Source organism: Chelonia mydas, chromosome 6 (assembly GCF_015237465.2).
Source record: "Chelonia mydas isolate rCheMyd1 chromosome 6, rCheMyd1.pri.v2, whole genome shotgun sequence".
NCBI classification, from domain to species: Eukaryota; Metazoa; Chordata; order Testudines; family Cheloniidae; genus Chelonia; species Chelonia mydas.
The window spans coordinates 19,113,984-19,138,146 of record NC_051246.2 but is presented as its reverse complement, the minus strand read 5'-3'; the positions used below and the strand labels follow the sequence as shown (position 1 = coordinate 19,138,146).

Sequence of the window (24,163 nt, the reverse complement as noted above, 5' to 3'; positions counted from 1 at the left end):
TACCATTGATACCATCTATTACTACCAACACCATCATATTTACAGGGTACTGGAAAATAGAAATCTACCCTACAGGGATGCAAGCTTTGCCCCACCACCAAATCCCAGTCTTGTCCCAAGGGAAACCCCCCCCTTTGTCCTGGAGTAAGAGGGAAAGTTTCAATGTCCTTTCACCATTGGGTTTCATTTTGCTGTATCAATGGATTTTAGCATGATATGGTCTTCTTTTTCCTAGAGCACTTGAGCAGCCACTGAAACTACACTTCACGCATGGGCCAGTCACAATTTTCAAAGGGTGCTTGTGATGCTGGCAGCACAGATGCCAGCTCATGCCAAGACCTTAGGTCTCAACTGAACACTGACAAATACATAACTGGAAACCAGTCTGGCTCACGTGTGTTGGTATCATTAACATAGGTATTAGAGTATATAAGTGTGCATAGTGTTTAGACTTTATGAAATGTTTGTAAACTGATGCATGCATTAATCTCACTGATAATATAGCAAAAAGAAAAGGAGTACTTGTACAAGTACTCCTTTTCTTTTTGCGAATACAGACTAACACGGCTGCTACTCTGAAAACTGATAATATCTGTATCCCACCTTATAAGTTAATATTTAAGTGTTTGCTCTATAACTGTAAAAGTATTTGCTCTGTAACTGCAAATTACCAGACAGGAGAGAGGAATTAACGAAAGTGAAATACTACTTTGCCATAGGAGATGTTAGCTCCTGCCCAACAAAAGAAGGTCCATCAACACCAGACAAACCATTGTGGAACATCAGAGGATGAAAGATTTTGTTCGTTGCTTCCGCCCATCCACCCCTGGCCCTGCTCAGGAAGAGAAGACAATTCCTCCCAACAGCTGAACTTGCAACTCGAAGCAGAAGTGGGGAAGGAATAAAAGGCCCAAACAAGGAGAAACGGTATCTTTTATACTGCTTGGACTCTGAGCGGCAAGGAAGACTAAGCATAAGCAAAAGATCCCCAGTGCCTAGTCTGTGTTAGCCCTAAAGGACATAGAGAGCTTGCTTATTATAGAAGCTTTTATTACCTTTTGAAATTTAGCACTGTAACTCATTTGTGTGTGTATGTGTTTAGCTGCTTTAACCTTTGTAAATAACTCTCTTATTTCCTTTTCTTAGTTAATACATCTTTAGATAGTTTATTATAGGACTGGCTACAAGTGTTGTCTTTGGCATGAGATCTAAGATGCAACTGACCTGGGGTAAGTGACTGGTGCTTTGGGATTGGGAATAACCTGAATATTACTGGGATCTTTGGTGGGAGGAACCATCTATTGAAGGTTAGCTTACCTTCGTGCCAAAATAGATCCGAGTTCGCAAGGGGACTGTCTGTGACTCCATGTTAAGGCTGATGTAGTGCTTGGGGAGTTCACTCTTGACAATAGCTTGGTGAAATTTAAGTACAGAACTCACAACCAAGTTGGGGCTTGTGCCCTGCTCCTTAACAATCTATACAGGGGTTGGTCTCATGCTCTTGAGCCACTGCAGGACAGCTTCACAGTGATCAGGGATCCTGTGGGAGGCAACAACCCCTCCACAGGCCTCGGGTAAAGCTTTCAAGGAAATTAAAGGCACATCCTTACTTGACGCTGCTGTTCCTTCTGTCCACTGTTATGGCGCCAATCCCGATCTGTAATGAGGGTCCGCTGGGCAGGGGCTGATTCTGGAAGATCAATTCCGGGTTGAGATCCACTTCTGTTGGACTCACCATCACTTTGGCCGCAGAAAGCAAGGCAGTTTTGCCCTTGTTGTAATTCTCCAGGACCTACTCAAAATAAGATCAGCTTTGCTCAGTGACCGTTTCTGTTCTGACCTCTGAACTTCACCCAGACAAGCATACTTATCCCCTGATTTGCTTCTTATCAGCAGCCTTTGCAAGCCTAGAGGGATCTCAAAGGCAAGGATCATACCTAGGATCACACACACTGACATTATACAAATATTGACACTAAAGCCACACTGTCAGAATGTACTGCTGGAACCCAGCAAGGGGAAAGCAACTAGGGACCCTGCTTGTAGTAGCCCCGCAATTAGCAGGGCCTAGGAGACCTGGGTAAAGCTACGTGCCACTGCCTCATGACTAGGAACTGTATTTGTACCATTCTACAGACCTTACCCATGTGTGCTAGCAGGCACTCAGATGAGCAGTCCCATTGACTTAAATAAGGGTTGTAAAATCAAGCCCAACGACTTGAGACACATCCTGCTGTGTGACATGCAGATGCCTAATATTGGAAAGATTCTGCAGAGGCTCCAGCGTGTTGGCAGGTGCTGGACAACTCAGGGACCTCCAGGTTATTCACTGCTGCCCCACTGGGGAAGTTGTGGCTTATCAGATTAACTTTGAATACAGAAGCAGTCCTTTGCCAGAGAGAAGCAGGGTGTGGGATGGGCAGGTTCTGAAGGAACCAAGGAGCACACAAGACTAAGGAGACAGCTGCGGCTGGGGTTCACACTGTGCTGTTTTAGAAATGCAGCATGGTCAAGTGGACAGGGCACTTAATTGGGACTCAGAAGACCCAAGTTCTATTTCCAGCTCTGCAATGAATGAGCTATGTGATGCTGGGCCAGACTTGCCCACTCTGTGCCTCAGTTTCCCCTCCCACTCTTTGACCATCTTGTCCATTTAGACTGTAAGTTCTCTAGAGCAGGGACTGGCTCTTACTATGTGTATGTACAATGCCTAGTACAATGGGCACCAATCTTGGCTGGAGCCTCTAAGCATTACTGGAATACATTACTATGTATAAGAATTAATAAAACCAGGTGCCAGCACGTGACTTTTCGACTCTCCAACAAGTGCGTAGCTTTGGTTTGCAGCAGCTGAGTGGGGACTCCACCAGCTTACACCCTCTTTGAACCTCCCCATCTCCTGCCACTCCCAGGGTCTGGGACTCAGAAGCTATATTGCCGTGCTGAGTCTCCCCCTGCATTACCTTGTTGAGCCCCTCCATGACCACATAAGGGAGGTGTTCATGCAGCATTGCTGGGGAGATGATGACTTCATTAAACGCTTTATTGTCGCCCCAAATTGCAAAGTAAGTGGGATCCTCCTGTTCACAGCAACTGGAATAGAAGTCAGGGATCAAAAGAGAGGGAGAGGTGGAGACATGGGAGAGCATGTGAGTCAGAGAGGAGGAAGAAGGGAGAACGTGAGAAGGAGACAGTGGGGGTCAGAGACAGAGAACAGGAGAATGGGAGGGGGGCAGTAAAAGAGAAGAGACGTCGAGTTACATATACTGCTGCCACTGCTCCCAGGACCAACACTAACCAATCGTGATGCAAGATCTCCCCTCCTTCTATCTCCTCCCCAGGACAGACACAACCATCACAGGATGGTGCTAAATAACTCCTACTTACAGACAAAGCAAGCTGCCAAAGAATGCTGTGGCTTTCCTGAAGGCTATCCTGTTGGGTCCCTTTCCAAAACTGAAGTGTGCCCCTACACCCTGGGCTGGCTTGCAGCATGGCTGCAGCTCCAGCTGTACTTACCAGCACTGCTCAGCAGGGTGATTGTGCACCACATGGATGATGCGGCCAGGTGGATAGAGTGGCGTACTGGCAGACAGGGCAATAGTTAGGTCACTGGGGTGAGTCCAGAGACGGCTACTGGTCACTGAATTCCCTTCAGTCTCTTCCGGGAGCTCTGACTTGGGTATACACTTTGTGGCCCCCACAATGATTCGCCACTGTCCAAGAAGAGAGAAAGGAGGAGGAGGTGATGCAACGGATCATGATGCCAAAATACAGAAAGGAAAAGTGTGGAGATGAGGATAGGATAAAAAGCCAGGGGAGAAGGGGGCACACAGTGTCATATTCCTAGGGTCACTTCACATTAGACGGTTGCTGGGTTTGGTTAAACAGGATACATAACACCTTAAAAAGAAAAGGAGTACTTGTGGCACCTTAGAGACTAGCAAACTTATTTGAGCATAAGCTTTCGTGAGCTACAGCTCACTTCATCGGATGCATGCAGTGGAAAATAAAGTGGGGAGATTTTATATACACAGAGAACATGAAACAATGGGTGTTACCATACACACCGTAACAAGAGTGATCAGGTAAGATGAGCTATTACCAGCAAGAGAGCGGGGGGGGGGGGCACGAGGGGGAACCTTTTGTAGTGATAATCAAGGTGGGCCATTTTCAGCAGTTGACAAGAATGTGTGAGGAACAGTAGGGGGGGGAAATAAACAAGGGGAAATAGTTTTACTTTGTGTAATGACACATCCACTCCCAGTCTTTATTCAAGCCTAAATTAATTGTATCCAGTTTGCAAATTAATTCCAATTCAGCAGTCTCTTGTTGGAGTCTGGTTTTGAAGTTTTTTTGTTGAAGAATTGCCACTTTTAGGTCTGTAATCTAGTGATCAAAGAGATTGAAGTGTTCTGGTTTTTGAATGTTATAATTCTTGACGTCTGATTTGTGTCCATTTATTCTTTTATGTAGAGACTGTCCAGTTTGACCAATGTACATGGCAGAGGGGCATTGCTGGCACATATCACATTGGTAGATGCACAGGTGAATGAGCCTCTGATAGCGTGGCTGATGTGATTAGGCCCTCTGATGGTGTCCCTTTTATTTTATTAAATCTCCCCACTTTATTTTCCACTGCATGCATCCGATGAAGTGAGCTGTAGCTCACGAAAGCTTATGCTCAAATAAATTTGTTAGTCTCTAAGGTGGCACAAGTCCTCCTTTTCTTTTTCCGGATACAGACTAACACGGCTGCTACTCTGAAACATAACACTTTAAAAGTGTCCCAAAACAACAAAATCGGGCTTGTGCCCTTATTTGCTTAATCAGAAAACAAAGGAAAGTTAAAAGGTCTCCCCACTCCCCAAGTTTTTTTTCCTGCTTGTTTTTACCTTAGAAATAGCAAAGTCTTGTCTTCCCTGTTTTTGCTGAAGGTTTCCTTAGAGGAGCCAGAGACATGGCGTGGAAGTGTTATCAGCCCTGCATTGGAGGGCCAGGTATGGTGAATCTTTTACAAAGAGATATTTTCTCATACCTATTTATTAGGCATTTGAGTTAAGTAGATATTAGCAACGAAAGAAAGAAAACAAAGTTCTAAAGAATCTGCATGAAAACCACTTCCCCTCTCAGTTAACCAGGTTTCAGTTTCCTGGTCCTTGTGAGATCCGAATCCCAACAGTTTCACATACCCACAGAACACTGCAAGACAAGCAGCATAGACAAGAGCTGAATTTTCAATGCGAAAAACAAGCAGAGAACAAACACCACAAACCAACGAAAAAACCGTTTTCAAGCATGTCACGCTACACAACTACACAAAAAGACACAGAGTCCTTTTCCCCCATTTGCAGGTCACCTTTAAAATCCTTGATATTAAAACTGCTACTAGTGTTAATAAGGCTTCTGTTATCCCTTAGATCAGGGGTGCCCAACCTACAGCCCACCAGAGCATTTCCGACGGCCCACAGCCTGCTTCAACATAATATATATTAACAGCCAATTCATTATTGTTTGTTTACATCATTTTAGTTTACACAAGTGTGTAAACAGACAATACTGTACATAGAAACAACCTATCTAAATACATATGAAACAAGCTGAACTTAAAATATAACTCAATACGGGTGACTTTAAATCTTATTAAAACAGGTTGAATCTGTTTGGCCCACATAAGGTTGTGCTTAGGTTTATGTGATAATAAGGTTGGACACCACTGCTTTAGAATGCTGGCATTTCCCAGTCTGCTGGAAATGAATCTTTACGACATAATATACATATAAATCCTCTATCTCCAAAGTGTTAACATAATCCACTTAACCCAAAACTGCACAACCAGACAGAGGCCATGGAGTCGTGGGTAGAAAACTTCACACCTGCTCCATTACTTAGTCCATTACTGGCTATTGTTCACTAAAGGCCAGGAAGAGCTAGAATTGGAGTGTGAGATCTTAAACAGGCTCAGCTCAGGACACCACCTATTTGTTCGGTCTGGTGTTTCCATGAGAATAATTGTCACGGCTTTTCATTCCAGGTGGATTTGAATCTTCTTACCTTTGGTTTGTTACTTCTCTGGAGAACATCAAGAAGCTGCCGGCGAAATCCCTCTAGCTGTGAGAGACCAATCCTGGAAGAGAGAGAGAGAGAAAGGGTGTTAGCTACAACTGCACAGGTGACTACCGAGAAGTAAGCATCACAACACAGGTAGCAAGGAGAGGTGGGACTGACATAACAGAAAAGTGAGATACCACAATACAAGAGATGGTACAAAGATTTGGGAGATGCCACGATACAGATGACCCAAGAAACATCACAGAGGTGTGAGATTACACAATATAGATAATGAGGTGTAAGAAGCCACAGATAAATTGATAAGATAGTGTATAGGTATGAGATGTGACAATACAGATAACCAAGAAGATGGATACTGAGGTGTGAGATGGCATGAGACAGGTAGATAGTACCTGGTGTGACATCACAATATGAGGAACCAGGAAAATGGTTCATAGATATAAGAGACTACAAAACAGGTAAGCCAAGGAGATGGTACAGCAGTGTAAGACACCACTATACAGATCATCAGGGAGACAACGGACAGATGAGAGATGTCATCATACAGATTACCAATAATAATACTCAGTACTTCAGAGTGCTTTTCCTCCAGAGATCTTAAAGCACTTTACAGAAGTGGGTCAGTATCATAATCCCCATTTCAAAGATGGGGAGACACAGAGTGAAATGACATGACTTGTCCAATGTCACACAATGAATTGATGGTGGAGCTGGGGATAGAACCCGGGTCTCCTGGTCCAAAGCCCCAGCCATTAGGCCACATGTCTCCAAGGTGATGATAAAAAGGTGTGAGATGTCCAACTCTAGGTAACCAGGGAGAGGGTACACAGGTGTGAGATGACAGAGCACATGGACCCAGGGAGACAGTACACAGGTGTGGGATGACAATACAGATACCATCAAGATGGCACAGATATATCAGATGTAACAATGAACATAATTGTGAAGTCAGGATATTCACCTTTTTACTCATACAGGCAACTGAGAGAGAGGGGAGGGATATGCCAATACACAGGTGTGTGATACACCAATAAAAGTGTCCAGGTAAAAGATACAGCAATACAGGTAACTAGGAAAAGAGGGACAAGTAAGAAGCACATGAGGACAGGTAAATGGGGAAACTGGAGATAGATATGATTGGGGGGGAAGGAGGGGGATTCAGACAGGAAACGGGTGCTTTTGGTATAGAACAAGTGGATACTAAAGTGAGGAATTCAGAGATTTTTCAACTTGCCTGGGAACTAGATCTTTGCCAAGCACGACAGCAGTCACAAACTCTTTTGAGTACTCCATGGCATCCTCACTGGAAGAGAAATAGGATCCAAGAAGAACAAGTAGGATTTCACTAGCAAAGACCAGGACTCCATGGCCAAATTGCTCTTGGCCTCTGAAGGGTCTGATTTCCAAGAGGCTGGATTTGGGGAATTGTGGTGTTGCGCAGGCCACAATTTCTGTTCCTCACAGCATCTGGGGTTTCCACCTTGCTCCACAGATGCAAGGCTTGAAATCCATTCCTTATGCCCCAGGTACTAATAGCCCTAGCATACATTTGGGAAAGGAAGTACTCAAATATTGTGCCTCAAATTGAATGTCCCAAAGTCTTCAGATGGCCAGGACACTTGAGAGAGGTAGGAAGGACAGAACATCCCATGCCCTTCTGAGACTGACACTACATGGTGCTTGTGGGATTAAGAACATCACTTTCTGCACCACACCACTCCCGCTGGCCCAAGGTAAGTGAGCCAAGGCTCCCAGATTGCTGTTCATTATGCAGATTTACATCTTCGTTGGCCTCTCTCTGAATCGTGGATAGATTCACAATAGCTAGAGGCCAACACTACTGACAGAAGTAAAATGACAGAGTCTACAGACAACACTGCAAACCGTGTTAGAGTGCAATGAAGATCAGAAATATGATAAGTGGAGGCACCCCCTAGAGCTATTGGATAGTCTGAGGTTTAACAGCACACTCTAGCCATGGTTGTGTCTACAACAGCCTAACGGATTTCTGCCAGGGGAAATCCAAATAGATAAGCTACAGAGTTCCCTCAGTGACTGTCCTGGGGAATAATTCCTTTGACAGTCACTGCAGAGGACTCTCTGTCCAACAGATACTGTGGCGACTCCTATCATGGTAATGGACCTGAAGGATAATGCCCAGAGTGATTACCCTAATGGGAAACCCCCTGGGTGCTACAGAGACCCAGGACTAAGGTGATGGACGAGTCTCTGCAGCTGCTGTAAATACCCCCTGCAGTGACAGTCGTGACTACTCAAGGGACCACACCCCTTTCTACGCTGGTCAAGATGAGTGATTTTTTTTTAAACTACTATATGAGTCACCTGCTGTATATCTATCTGCAATGGACAGAGGAGCACAGCGCCCTGAATCACATAATATGCAGTGAAGGATGTGGGAAGGGAAACATTGTCTGGGCTGCCAGCCTCTTGACTGTGGCTTGTGCTTGCTACTGTAAACAGGGTGAAGCTATAGTATTATCCAGGGGACTCCTGTGCCATGTGACTTCACAGATTTAGTGAGTGTCTGGGGCAGCTGTCCACCTGGCATTATAATCAAGATCCAAAACTAAGACAGATAGAACCAGGCCTATTGGACACAACCAACAGCAACATCAGCTTCTATAGTATATCGCCCCCCATGGCTGTAAGTTCTTTAGGGCAGGGACTGTCTCTTGCTATTTTTCAGTACAGCACCAACCACAATGGGGCCTTGGTGTGCTATCATAGTACAAATAATACACAATAATGATCAGCTGCAACCCCCAGTCAGGTCTCATCTTCCAACACATACCTCAGCAGCCCCCCTGGGGGAGAATAGGCATAGCACTTCAGCGATGGGTACTGCGGACGCAGCAGGAAGGACAGAATGGCAGCTGTGCCTGCCCCTAGGGAATGGCCCACCACAATCAGCCCATAGTGTTTTGTTCCTCTGCCCTGCAAAACAAAGACCAGCTGAGATACTGGAAGAATTTTGGCACCTTCCTACAATGCTCCCATGGCTTAGCAAAAGCTGACTCTCCCATGCACTAGTGCTCCAGACGTTCTCTCCTTCCACCAACGGAAATTAATTATGGCCTGGTAGGATGACACCTTCTGGAGTGGTAGTGGAATTCAGATTCCATGCTGCCTTAGTCTAGGCTACACAATGACAGTTCTAGCAAGCAAATCCCGTCCCTGCCCCAGAAGGACCCTTCTTCTGAAGTGAAAGTGGAATTCCCTCAATCCTAGGAGTCACATCCATAACTTTGCAGGGGCCCAACTATGCCCCATCTGATGGATGGGAGTAGGACAGTTTTGTTACTACCTGTGAATTTGTCTCCTCATAGCAGGGAATCCATCAGCCTGGAGACTGAATGTGGGTAACCACATCCACTACCATTCACAGAGGCAACTTGAATAATTTTGAAGACAAGGGGGACAAGTTCCAGAAACCTTTTCAGAGGGAAACCTTAGAGATATGTGTGGCGAGAATAACCACAGATGCATATCTAACAGACTGGGGTGCTCCCAATGGGTTGCACACTTGTCAGGGAAAATGGTCTACTCTGGAAAGGAGGATGAATATAAATTTGCTGGAATTGAGGGTGATCAGGAAGGCCATGAAATGTCTAGTTCCCTCTTGACCTTGTCTAGGTTCAGAGTGACAATTATGCAATAGTAGCTTACATAAATGGCCAGGAGGAATTTCAATCTCTCCTCCAAGAATAGAGACTCTACGCATTTTATACTGGTGAAAAAGTGGAAGCTGCTGGTTTTGGCCACCTAAGTACAAAGCAAACACAACATTCAGGCCAAACAGCTGAGTCAACAGACTCTGTGCCCATGGAGAATGGAAAATGAATAGACAACCTCCATCAGTTCATCTTCAGAATGGAGAACTCCACAGATCAATTTGTTTGCCTTGCTGGACTTTTCTTGTTGCAGCCACTGGCAGAGGAAGGCATGGAAAAATTGATGCACTCTCAGTTCAGCAGTCTGATCCCCTAATGTGGGCATTTTTTCCTTTCCCACTCCTTGCTCATGTAGCCAGCGTACTCCTGAAAACACCAAGATCTGGCCCCACAGTCCTTAATTTTCCTGGCTCCTAGAAATGTCAGTTTGTTCCCTTGAATTCTATCTCCCACTAAAGGTCCAATCAGATGCCAAAAACTGAGAAATTCAAACTAGTGCTTGGAACTTGGATGGCTGCATCTTCTGGAGTTCAGATATTCTCAATACCTGGCAGACTTACTCTTGTAATAAAAAAAAATCCACTTTTGACCTTTACTATTGCATTGGGTGTATATTCAGAAGTTGAAGCTCTAGGCATGGCCTGAATCATAAAGCTTACTAATAAAAAGCTATGTTGGCTTTATTAAAGCTCTGAGTCTCAGTTCTCTGCATGACCAACAGCAGCACTAGGGGCCCCTAGGCTATCTAGAGGAAAGGAAGGTCTACCATCACATCCTCAGTACTCCAAGTTTACCAAGTCAGGGATCAAACCTTTCCCTCCAATTAAGATGGGAAATCAAATCTGGTACTAGGACACAAAATGGAACCATTAGAAACAATCTCTACAATACTGTTTTTGTTTTTCTTATCAGTTTAAAGTAGCATTCTTAAATGGCCAGCACGTCTATTAGGAGAATAAGTGAAACAAATGCTTTGTCCATCAAGGAACCATTTCTTCAGCTTCTTTCTGGTAAAGTTGTCCTTCAGACAGCACTTGACTATTTCACAAAGTTGCTTCCCTGTAGCATGTTAATGGAGACATCTCCTTAACTTTTCCTGGGCCAGATCCTACCGAGCGACACCAAATTACACCTGCTGAAGATTGGACCCATCATATTTAAAACAATCTTACCAAAAGGAAATCAAATTAAATTGTCTTGATGTGAGATGGATGAGCAAGTATTATTTAGACAGGAACAAAAACAAGATTTGTGTGTACAATGTGCAGGAGAGAATGAAGGTATCAGAGCTTCTAACACCACTATATTCTTGCAAGTCTGGGCAGCAATTATTGAGATATATGGGACAGCAGGAAAATTTCCCTCTCATGAGTAAGAACTCACTTAATAAGGCCAATTTCCACTTTCTGGGGCGAAAGGAATAGAGCATCATATTAAGAAATCATCAGAGTAGTAACCCATGCATCCCTCCATCTGTTTACCATACATTACAAGGTGGAAATCTCATTGGGGTATTTGGCTATCGAGTCCTGCAGTCTGCCATCCTTCCTTGATCCCTCTTTTCCTTCTTCCTCTCCTTTTTGGTTTCTAGATTCCTTGCTAAATCCCAATAGTCCGTCTTCAGACCAAGGCCTTCTTTGGGCACGAGAACAGGGAAATCTTCTCATGGCAAGGAACCTGACAGTCCAGAGAAGCCCTCCCTTAGCTAAGAGTTAATCATTCTGTCAGTGTGGTATAATTTACATTCACTTTGGAGGGCAGCATTCTGGAGTTGTGGTATGGTCTTCTTCATGGTACAGGAAGATCAGCTCATGCAAAAAATATATCTGAGCTGTCCAGATGAATGCTAGTGGGCACTGCTCCCCAGTCGTCTTTCTCTAAACTAATGGATTCCATGGGCATGAGATTTTAGTCTTATTGATATGTTTCTCTGCTCAGTGTCACTATGGGATGACTTCCTGTTTTTAGCCTTGCCTTGAAAACTAGCTCTGGAGCTATGCAGTACTGGTGTGGAGAACCCTTCAAAACAGGGAGCATGGAGGAACAAGGACATTGGAGTAACGGGTAACAAGTTGGTGCTCTGATGGCTAGGATCAGCAGGAATCAGAAGAAAGCTTTGAGCGCCTGGGACCAATTCTACTACAATGTTTCAGGGAAGTGTGGATGGAGGGACAATATCAGTGGCACAGGAGAATCCTATCTCCTAAACACTCTGCATGGGGCACAAGAGAGCAAGGACTCACCAAGTCACGTCCAAAGGCTTGAGAAAGCACCATCTCCTGCTCCAATTTCTTCTTGATGTACTCAGCAGACAACACCATTCCCTGAGGGCAGACACCAAGGAGCATAGACCAAAATGTGATCATTAGCATATCAGCACAGTCTCAATACACAGAGGCCAGCAAATTACTGAAAGGAGCTAGTGAGCTTTCCAGCTAAGGCTCTGGACTGCACCCAAGGCATGATGGGGGAAAGTACTGCCTCACCCTTTCACTTCATTTGGAGAGGAATTAATTGGGGTATCAGCAAGTATGTGTCTAGTTAGCATGGTTGTGAACTGCTATACAGTAGCAGAAGTAATAAATATTTATATTATGGTAGCACCCAGAGGCTCCAGTCAGGACTAGGGCCCACTGTCATTCCGCAGTATGAACCCAACATGTCTTTGAAAGCTTTCTGACACTTCGAACATTAGGCCATCTATCTTTGGTATTTACGGTCACACAGGAAGTCTCTGGCAGAGCAGCGAATTGAACCGGGATCTCCTGAGTGCTAGCACCTTAACCAGGTTCCTCTTAATTTCAATCTGTAAATAAAAAATGTTAACTATTCTAACAAGTTAACAGGAAAATAATGAGAACATCAAGGTTCTTGTTATGCTTACTAGCAACAGAGAGTGAGAAAATTGTCTAGAAGCCCAGATGGGAAGAGGAATGGGTCCCCTGGTGAACGGATACTGAACACATCAGAGTGGGTTTGTAGTTGTAAACTATTTGGGAGACTTTAGTTAGGTAGAATTTAGAAACTTCTGGAAGGTGGCTGGGGAACTGATAACACAGTTCTATAGAAAGCTGGCCAGCTCATCTTATTTGTCTGCCTTCAGTCTACACAGTGTTGAATTCAGCACATGGCTGTTTCTCATTCTATCCCTAGTAAATATGGAGGCTGCTGATCCACATTGCAACAGATGATTAGTGTTTAGTGATCAGCTAACACCAGCGTATGAATGTGATGGGGTATACAAACCCCACACTGGGATGGAAGGGGTTAAAGGAGTTCCTGGGCCCAGCTAACCCTGCCACTCCAACCCAAGAGTATGGAGACACAGGTTAAAAAGGGAGCAACCCAGCTCAGAAGGGAGAGGCTGGGAAGGTGTGCAGACCGACCCAGAAAGCCAAAAGGAGCTGGAGAAACCTCCTAGAGGAGACAAGACCGTATGCAGAGCCCAGCCAGGGCCAGCAGGTTTTGGTTTCCTTCTTTTTTCTTCTTATCTGAGACCAGAAGCAGTGGTAGGAAGTGACCCAGGGAAGGTAGCTCAGACGGCCCCCTGCTGGATGCCAAACATTGCTAATCTTCCTAGGACCCTGGGAGCCCAGTGGATTGGGCAGGCCCAGACTCCCCTACCACTGCCCCCGCAACGAGCAGACACTTACCGCTAGGCTCCTCTGCCCCCAGAGGACCCTATTACAATGAATCACCTGACTCAATCTGCCTAAAGGTGAACAATATGATAGGAAACAAGGGCCTGGATGGACTGAAATAACTAAAACAGCTCTAAAGTAAAAAGTGAACATTGTCAAGTGTTGTCCATTAAGATATAAGGGATCCATGCACATTGCAAAAATGTGCAGCAACTTGGGTTTCTTCAAATTCTTCAAGATCAAATGTACCACTGAACTGAATGAAATTGGTAATGAAAGGGAAGAGCAGAATACTTATGAGTTTGTAAACCTACAAATGAGACATCTGTGATGCTAATATCATCAAAAAGTCGCTATCAGGATCATTTAAGTCTCTGTTCCAGGCCTTCTGACAGCTCTTCAACTTCAACCTCATTCAAGAACAGTCCCTGTTCATCTTTAACTTCAATGGGAACGTCTGAAAATCAGGTCACTTATTTAGATAACTAACATGGATTTTAGGCTCCTATTTTTGAAAATCCTGACCTGAATCCATGATGATATGTTACTACTGGGTTGAATTAGTCAGCCTTATAGATATATTCTTGATACTGATAGTCTAATACACACAGTCATTTTAATATTATGGAACCATAGTCATAGCTTCATCATTATCGTTAGAGCTGCATTTAGTTTTCCTGTTAAACTGGGATATCATTCTGTAAATTATGAAGGAATAAAAAACGGGGCCTAATTTAAAAACTGGCATATCACTGGTAGGGGGCAGAAAGGAGAATTTGGGGAGTTACAAGAAAATACTTTGTACTGTTCTGTAGTTCTAAGGAGTTAAAAATGACTCCTTTTTGAAATCTGGGGAGTCTAATATTACTTTGGATCCCTCTAGCTCAAAACCCCTTCACATTTTCCACAGAGGTAAATCTTTCTGAAAATCCATACATAGGCTCTACTGGAAGAAGAGAAGTTGTAATTAATTGTTATTAGGAACTGTTGTATCTAGCTGTTATAGTTAAAAGAGCATGATATTTGTCATAGCCATAACTTTTAAGGCTTTTTGTTACAAGTCATGGTCCCTGTCTGTCACCCTGGCTAGCTTACTACCAGGAAAGACTCCTCTATTACCTTATTATTTTATTTCTTCTTTAGCTATTTGGCTCTAGATATGTTCATTGCACTGGACCATGAAAGAATAACCTAAGTTTTAAGAAGACAAGATGGGTGACGTAATATCTTTTATTGGACCAACTTCTGTCGGTGAGAGAGACAAGCTTTCGAGCCACACAGAGCTCTTCTATGGTTCGAAAGCTTGTCTCTGTCACCAGCAGAAGTTGGTCCAATAAAAGGTATACCTCACCATCTTGTCTAATATCCTGGGATCAATATGACTACAACTAGATTGAGTTTTAAGGGCATTTTGCTCAATATAATGTAACCCTATGACTTTTTTTAAAATTATTTTGCCATAGACTTGTGCTTTTACACTACTTTTGCAATGATAACCGGCCAACCTTGAATATAGATATAGTCAAGGCCCCAGCAATAGCTCAGGTCACTCTTAACTAATGAAACTATGACAACAGATGTGACTCAACCACTCCCTTCCTATTGTAGTTGTAATGAATCGGTGGTGAGGTCAGTACAAACCTGTCAAGAGTTTCCAATTGTAGATCACATGATAAACTGTACATGAAACAGAACAGTGAACTGGCTCAGCAAATGGAGGTGGGTTATTCCTGTTACTTGTGTATGTGTGAAAAAGTAATCAACACAAGAAAACAAAACAACTTATGGTAAGTCCAAATACTGCCATATACTTTTGTCAAAGACACATGTGAGTATGAGTGAAGCACTTCATTTATTTTCACATTAACTTTTGGTTTTTATACAATATATTAAAAATGTATCAAGAGACACACAAAATATTATCTTATTTAGTCTTTCTTGGGAGCCAATAGCTTTTAATTATCTAGTAATTCATATTAATAACAGTCAGGACCGCCAACAGAAATTCTGGGCCCCAGGCCCAGGGCCTTCCCTGAGGGGGTGGGGCCCAGGGCAGAAGTGACAAATCCGTCACTTCCAGGACTGCCAATGCTGGCCAATCACACTGGCCTGCAGGGCCTGGAGCAGTCTCGCGTGCCTAGGAGCCCTGCGCCCCGTTCCCAGATGCCACCACTGCTACTGTGGCAGCAGCTGGGAGCCCCTGGGCCCTTTTAAATCGCCCAGGTCCCTGGGCAATTGCCCCCTTTACCGCCCCCCGTCAGCAGGCCTGATAACAGTATTTTAAAATACAGTTGTATATGTCTTTGCTATTTATTATTGGGGGTTATCTAAGATCTGAAAAATATAGTCAAAACTATTTTATAATTATAATTTGTTTTTATAAAATAAAAAACAAACTAAACTTCTTTTAGTTATATCTGAAGTTGCGAAGCCATTAATCAAAGAATAGCAAAGAAAATTTTAATAAAAAGGCCAAACAAAAATACAAAAAGAAAAAAGCAAATGCTCTGATAAAATATGTAATAAAATCGGACATATTTATGCAAATATTCGAAAAAGATCAGTCAAGAGAAAATCTTTATCTCTAACATGGATTTTAGATTTGCACAATAGATAATAAGATACCTGTAACTTAGATTTTCAGTTTATTAATGTCATTTTCATTTGGATTTACATTTTATCTTTTTTATTTCATAAAAATTGTTTACAATTATTATTATACTATGTAATTTTGAACAAAATGCATTAGTTGAACAGCATGAGATGTTAGCGCTAGCTCCTTTTGATAAGCATAATATTTAGTAAATGAAACAAGCAGCACAGACTTTAAATTTCTGAATGCCAATTATATGATAAAAACATTACTTCATTTATTTCTGAATATTATTTTGTTATGCTGATTAATTTTTGTTACTTCGGAAGCTTAAAACACAGCATTCACATTTACAAGAGCAAGAATGCAACCTTGGTTTCAACAATATGGCCCCATTCTGAAAGCCTATCCATAGATATGATCCTTAACCAAACACAAGAGTCCCAGTGACACCAGCTACAGTATGCACGTGAATAAGAATTACCTGCATGAGCAAGGCTTCACAGAATCACAGAATATCAGGGTTAGAAAGGACCTCAGGAGATCATCTAGTCCAACCCCCTGCTCAAAGCAGGACCAATCCCCAATTTTTGCCCCAGATCCCAAATGGCACCCTCAAGGATTGAACTCACAACCCTGGGTTTAGCAGGCCAATGCTCAAACCACTGAGCTACCCCCCGCCTTCCAGATCAGGATATTAGACCTCTATCCAGCCAAGGACTTGAGCATGTGCTTAACGTTAAGCATGAAATTAGTCCCTTTGACTAAGATACTCATGTATTTAAAATTAAGCACATGCTTTAAATTTAGCACTTTGCTGTACTGGGGTCAAAGGTGTTGTCTATACTAACTAAATCGATTTAGTTACACCAGGCCAGATCTCTAATATAGACATGCTGCATCAATTTTGTTACATCAGTGTAAGTTTTCTCAATAGAGATGAGACTCTGGTGTGGGTCAGTGACCATCTGCCTTGCAACACTGAGACTGTTACACTCTGTCAGGGCTAAATTTATTTTTCTTTCGACTGAGCTTATCAGAATTTGCTGTCAGTGATTTTGTTTCCACCTTAACAGATTCCTTTTATTAAAGTCGTATTTTTATTAATTGTGTATCTTTCTTTTCTTTGATTAATGGCACAGTGACCTTAGAAGGTTTTGGGGGTTTTAATAATGCCACTTGGCCATGATACAGCCCGTTTTTCAATCCAAGGCTCTCAAATAATTAATGAATCTTACAACATTTTGGGGGAGACAGGTTGGGATTACACTGTAAAATTAGAAGGCCAAAATAAGCAGCATTTTCTGAGTACCTTGTGTCCCAGCCAGGTTCCATGGTGACCTTCAACTGGGAGGCGCTCTGCATCCCCTGTCAGGTCAGTCAGGGCATCCTGGAGGGAGAGAATCCAATACAGTTCAGAGACTGAGAGAAAGAAAGACAGCAAGAGTGTGAAATGAACTCTCTGCTTGTACCGAAGGAGATTCCCAAGGACCAAGCATAAGCTGGTGCATGCTGGTGAGGGTGAACGCCAGGGGACTCCCATCACAGAGCACCCATACCTTTGGAGACAGAGTTCCTCGGATGCTGATGACCACCTTCTTCTTCTCATGGTCCACAGCCACATAGAAAGGAGTTTCATAGACCTGGGTAAAATACATTACCCTGTTAAAACCTTCAGCCCCACCTAGCTGTGATTCCCACCCCTGCCACACACACACACACTTTCCCTCCCAGCTAGCGGGACGCAGACCATCTGCATGACAGATCTCCCCTCTGGACTGTTCAAGGTCAGCAGTAACATAAAGACTTGTATACACGTGGTGCGGTCAGTCCAGAGGGGGATCTCCAGTGTCGGGGGAATGGCTTAAGGGCCTTCCAGCCATGCTGGAGAGCACATAGCTCTCATGGGGAAGTGGCTGGGGAACATGTCCGGAGTACAGCAGGTGATATAGAGTCTCCCTACCGCATCATGACAGGAGGTGTAGACAATGTCCACTGAAGTCATATTCTCATCTAGGAAGTGGCGACGGATAGCGATGGCGTTGCAGCCGCAGCAGTTATCCTCCTCAATGGTGACACTAGGGGCATAGCGGGGCCGCGAGGGGCAGAGACAGCAACATCTGCAGAGAAAAAGAACTACTCTGAGGAAAAAGGAAAGGTGGGGAGAAGTGGGGCTTTGGGAAGAGGGGAGGGCAAGCAGGAGAGGCACTGAGCCGAGAAGGGAAAACAGAGGGAGATACTATGTGGGCTTGAGAGACTCGGCATGTGAGTCTCTGGCCATTGTTTTTTATGCACTGGTGCCATGAAGCGGTAGCACAGCCAAGAAGAAACAGACATTTTTACCACCTAACTGTGACCTGAGTAGGTTTAGATGCCATGGCGGTAAAAATGCCCGTGCTCCCCTATGCTACAGGTGGAGCTGCACCCATGCCAAAAAATGCTTAGTTTTTCCCAGAGTAGACACACCCTCTTTATCAGTGTCACCATGTAAAATCATCATGAGGGGGTGCAATGTTGCTTGTGGACACCAGGAGGAGCAACAGTGCAACTAATGACTGAAGAATCAATGGTTTCAGAGTAGCAGCCCTGTTAGTCTGTATCCGCAAAAAGAACAGGAGTACTTGTGGTACTTTAGAGACCAACAAATTTGTTAGAGCATAAGCTTTCGTGGGCTTTCGTGCATCCAATGAAGTGGGCTGTAGCCCACGAAAGCTTATGCTCTAATAAATTGGTTAGTCTCTAAGGTGCCACAAGTACTCCTGTTCTTTCTGAAGAATCAATGTGACTGTGGGATCTTTGAACCCTGCACAACTTTGCATGCCTGGAGGGATGCTATACCTTTGTTACTGCAATCCCAAATGTCTTGTAACAGACAAAGAGGCCATCCTTCATTCAGGTCTATGTCAGTAAAAAACAAAGCAGTTCTGGAGGCTAACCACCAAACCTAATCACCAAAAGGACTTGAAAAATGTCTTTCCCTACACCTCATGCACAAATGACTGAAAAGTGAACAGACTCTTATTAAAAACGTTCCTAAAAATCAAAACAGCTTCTGGATTGAGACTGTGCCTGAAAAGCGTAGCTCCCCTCACCCACCCACCCCCCAAAAAAAGAAAATAATGAGAAAGTTCCAAGCAACTGAAAATATAAAATGTTTAAAATGAAAGTGCTATCTCACTTTAACTGCAGTGCTGCTACCTGGAGGTGACCATGCTACTCCTGGAGTCAGAAATAAATGCCAGACAGCAAGGAGCACAGATCCTGGCCAAATCTCATTCACGCCAAATGTCAGCTCCTTGCATTTCTGTGCTTCCCAGAGCTGTGAGGTGGCAATTCTGATTCAGTGAATATAGTCTTAATCAATTCCCCATTCTGGCTGTATGAAGCACATAGGTCTGGCAAGGTCTTTAGCATGTCACAGAGGGCATACTGAGACACAGTCTGGATTATTTAATAGGGAGGACAGATGAGCAGTGGGGAGTAAGGGACTGAAAAGAAAGGACGGGAAGGGATAGGGAAAGTAACTGAGCAGACGAGAGGGAATGGAGACTGAGAGGAGAAAGAAAAGAAAGAAGGAAAGAAGGAGAGGTGAGGAGAAGAGAAATGGAAGGAAAGAGGAGACAGATAAAGAAAAGAAGAAAGAAGGGAAAAATGAGAAAAGGGAGAGAGGAGGCAAAATGGGGAGAGAGAAAGAAAGTGAAGGCAGATGGAGAGGCAGGGAAGGCCACTCACGAGCAGGATCTAGCCAGGCGACAGAGTCCACAGGTGGGCTTCCTCATCAGGTACATGGGCCAGCCATAGGCTGCCAGGGCAAACAGCATATAATAACAGACCTCTTTGTACCGCAGCATCTCTTGCTGAAAGAGACGAGAGATTAAGTGCCCTTCATATTCTCTTTGGTGGCGCTTGCCTCACCTAGCCTCCCTTATCCGTAGCTTTCCCCACCAAGAACTCCCTAACACGTGTTAGAGAAGTGCATCCTTGTTTCCTCTTGGTGTCTGCACATTACGTCAGCCCTCCCTATGCCCACCACCAGAGCAGCTACAGACCTCAGAGTACATCATCAGTTGCCTTGTGGAGGGCACATTGGTTATCCTGGGCCAGATCCTCCACTGGAGTAAATCAACCAAGCTACAGCAATTAACACCAGCTGAGGCTCTCACCCATAAATGTTTAATAACATTAAGAATTAGATCTAAAGATATTCCTGCAGTACATCAGCAAACTATCAGACTTTTGCAAGGGAAGCCAGCCCACAGTGGTCTTAGCTCAATTACACCGAGGAGGTCCCAGTGCCAGTCCCAGTCCGCACAAAACCCAGAGTGCCCTGCACTGCCCTAATTGAGGAGAGGAGATACTAGGTTACTAGTCAGTAACAGGATCTCTCTAACACAGGGGTTCTCAAACTTCATTGCACCGCAACCCCCTTCTGACAATAAAAATTATTACATGACCCCAGGAGCGGAACCGAAGCCTGAGCCTGCCCAAGCCCTACTGCCCCGGGTGGGAGGCCAAAACCACAGCCTCGCCGCCCTGGGTGGAGGGACCTGTAACCTGAGCCCCGCTATCCATGACCGAAGCCCTCAGGTTTTGGCTTCAGCCACGGGCGGTGGGGTTTGGGCTTTGACTTCAGCACCAGGCCCCAGCAAGTCTAAACCAGCCCTGTTGACCCCATTAAAACAGGGTCCCAACCCATTTTGGGGTCCCAACCCACAGTTTGAGTACTGCTGCTCTAATATATTGTTCCCATATAGCCACAGATGGTCATGGAGATGCACAGAGATGGAATTGTAAAGCCATTTTTCAAGTCTAGGGCCATGTGCCTCAAAGCACGTGTGGAACAGTGCTGACCTTGCCTATGAAAGGAGACACATAGGCAATTATCCACCTGTCTATAATGAGAGGCAGTCTGAAGACAAAGTGGAACACAGTGGAGCAGAATGGAACCACAGGTAGATTAATCACAGAATCACTTGATTAGAAAAGAAGCGGATTGGGTCATCCACCTCAGCTCTTTTGCAACAATCCAGGAAGATGGCCAACGTGTGCCCTCTCAAGGGCTGCAATGGCAACATGCCAGGAGACCAAAAGCTAAACAGAATTTGCACAAAATGGGACAGATTTCAGCTGTCTTCACCTTCATTAAAGAAATACAACCTTCAGACACTACTGGTTCCAGCATGCAATGTTCCATCTTGGTGTAGGTGGTCTTCTGCTCTGATCGAGATAGAACCCTGATCTTTGCTGGCAGCACTTCCGTATGAAAGTCGTCTATTAACACCCTGCCTGTGTCACGGACTCCTCATTTGTGGCCTTGGACAAGTCAATTAATTGCTCTTTCTCCTCCGTGTGGGATAATACCACCTACTTCGTAGGGACATGGTGAGGATAATGCTTTAGAAAGCTTTGAAAGACCCAGGCAAGAGCTAAGCTTTATTGTTATCATCATCTAATAGGTCTTTTTCATCTTTAATTTCCTTGATTACGTGAGACAGACAGAAATAAATGAAAGAGCAAACACCATCTAAGAGACAAAGGGAAACGAGCTATGAGAAGACAGTCAGTTTGCTGTTTGTTTTATGGCTCTGCACAGAGCAGGTGAGCTCATCGGCTGGTGACTTACCGAGTTTTTCAGATCCAGGTACTTGGTGTTCCTGGTCACTGGCATCCCAGACAGAAAGGCCAAGATGTCATTGTTTGCCTGTAAATCACACACACATATGGGTGAGTTCCCTCCATCCACAAAGACACAATCGATGTGCACAAGGGAAGGCAAGGTCCCATTGTTCTGTGCCAACACAACTCGCAGACGATGAGATCTTTTTTCCCTACCATCTGGTCAGTTTTCTGAGCTTATTTTTGTTCCAATTCCCACCCAGTCTGATCTCTAGTCCCCTGATTTTGAATCTCTCTTATCACTACCATGACAGCCTTGGAAATTGGGGTCCTGGACCACTTTGCTCCCATGGCACTTTTCTGCAGGGGTATCAATTAGCCAAGTTCACTTTCATTAACTCCCTGGGTACAGTAACTATCCCTAATATTCCTCCTGCCATTTTGGCTGGATACAGGAATCTTCTTTACACAAAAGTATAGAAGAGGGCATAATCTTGATGTACATGGTTAAATAATTATAATGTACCACCCGGGGGTGGGAAACTAAATCTGCATATATCACCCACCTACAAAAAGAAAGGGGTTATGAGGTTTAATTCTTTAATGGAATCATAGAAATGTAGGACTGGAAGAGACCTCAATAGGTCGTCTAGTCCAGCCCCTTGCACTGAGGCAGGACTAAGTATTATCTAGAGTAGACCATCCCTGACAGGTGTTTGTCTAACCTGTTCTTTAAAACGATGGAGATTCCACAAGATCCCTAGGTAATTAGTTCCAGGGCTTAACTATCCTGACAGTTAGGAAGTGTTTCCTAATGTCTAACCTAAATCTTCCTTGATGCAATTTAAGCCCGTCCATTACGTCTTGTCCTATCCTCAGTGGTTAAGGAGAACAATTTTATCACCCTCCTTTTTATAACAACCTTTTACATACTTGAAGATTGTTATTATCTCCCCCTCAGTCTTCTCATCTCCATACGAAACAAATCCAGCGTTTTCAATCTTTCCTTGTAGGCCATGTTTTCTAGACCTTAAATCATTTTTGTTGCTCTCCTCTGGACTTTCTTCAATTTGTCCACAACTTTCTCAAAGTGTGTAACCCAGAACTGTGTAGCCCAGTACTCCAGTCGAGCCTTATCAGTGCTGAGTAGAGTGGAAAAATTACTTCTTGTGTCTTGCTTACAACACTCCTGCTAATACGTCCCAGAACAATGTTCACTTTTTTTTGCAACAGTATTACATTGTTGGCCCCAGATCCTTTTCTGCAGTACTCCTTCTTAGGCAGTCATTTTCCATTTTGTATTTGTGCAATTGATTATTCCTTCTGAAGTGCAGTACTTTGCATTTGTCCTTATTGAACTTCATCCTATTTATTTCAGACCACTTCTCCAGTTTGTCAAGATCATTTTGAATTCTAATCCTATCCTCCAAAGTGCTTGCAACCCCTCCCAGCTTGGTATTGTCCACAAATTTTATTAGAGCATGTCTACACTACAGCCAAAGTCAATATAACTTACATCGCTCAGGGGTGTGAAAAATCCCCCTACAAGCAACGCAAGTTTCCCACAGACATAGCTTCCGCTTCTCACCGAGGTGGAGGAATTATGCTGACAGGAAAGCACCTCTCCTGTCGGCATAGTAGTGCATCTTCACCAGATGTGCTACAGCGGTGCAGCTGCATCAGCACAGCTGCGCTGATGTAGTGCTGTAGTGTAGATTTGCCCTAGGTTTACTCGCTATGCAATTATCCAAACAATTTATGAAGATATTGAATAGAACCAGAATCAGGACAGATCGCTGTATGTAAAGCACTTTGGGAGTCTCAGATCAAGGTGTTGCAGAAGAACTAAGTATTTTATATTTAATTCACAACCCAGTGACTGGTAACAGCCCATCATACAACCGAAACAAAGTGGGCAGAGCCTGAGGCAGGTAAAAGCAAAGGTAAAACAGGGGCCAAGTGGAAATGAGTGAGATACACGCAGTCACAGAACCCGCATTGGGACCGTGCAATCCAGACGCACTCCATGCACTCACCTCATCTAGCACTGCATTGCGCTTTGCCCTCTGCCTCTGACGCAGGAGGACCAGGCCCGCGATGATGTCAGATGGGACTATGTCAAGATCTCGGAAAAACTCAGCAAAAAGGTAGGCAATTTCAGAGTATGCATCCTGTGGAATCCAGGGAGAGGGGAGGGTTAAGGAAGAGGAGTTTGGGGGAAGGAGCAAGAGGGAAAGAGTGAGTGGGAATCAGTATGGCAGCGATGGCCTCATTCCCAGAGCGCCCTTTGAAAACATTCCCAAGGGGACCTCATGGGAAAAAGTCTCTGGTCTAATAATTATTAATATATATTATTTATATTACGGTACCATCTAAAGGCCTCAGTTGAGATTAGAGCTACACTGTGCTGGTTGTATGTAGGGACTGTCTCCTAACATTAAATCAAAATAGACAAGACAGACAAAAGGGGAGAGAAAGGAAGTATTCTTAGCCCCATTTTACAGATGAGGAACTGCGGCACAAAGAGAGTATGCTGGGAACTGAACTTT

The 24,163-nt window shown here is 44.1% G+C and overlaps 1 protein-coding gene across 1 annotated transcript in view; it reads right to left on the bottom strand.

Annotated features, from left to right (window-relative positions):
* DAGLA (diacylglycerol lipase alpha) overlaps positions 1-24,163 on the bottom strand; it is a 60,391-nt gene that overhangs the window by 13,479 nt on the left and 22,749 nt on the right. The window contains exons 7-19 of the mRNA XM_007065771.4: positions 23,651-23,785; positions 21,622-21,699; positions 19,731-19,855; positions 17,962-18,118; positions 17,558-17,641; positions 17,311-17,388; positions 12,008-12,088; positions 8,885-9,027; positions 7,307-7,375; positions 6,055-6,127; positions 3,520-3,716; positions 2,964-3,093; positions 1,611-1,792 (exon numbers count right to left, since the gene is read on the bottom strand). Of these exons, the coding sequence (XP_007065833.2) occupies positions 1,611-1,792; positions 2,964-3,093; positions 3,520-3,716; positions 6,055-6,127; positions 7,307-7,375; positions 8,885-9,027; positions 12,008-12,088; positions 17,311-17,388; positions 17,558-17,641; positions 17,962-18,118; positions 19,731-19,855; positions 21,622-21,699; positions 23,651-23,785 (1,532 nt within the window). The remainder of the gene's footprint in view (positions 1-1,610; positions 1,793-2,963; positions 3,094-3,519; positions 3,717-6,054; positions 6,128-7,306; positions 7,376-8,884; positions 9,028-12,007; positions 12,089-17,310; positions 17,389-17,557; positions 17,642-17,961; positions 18,119-19,730; positions 19,856-21,621; positions 21,700-23,650; positions 23,786-24,163) is intronic.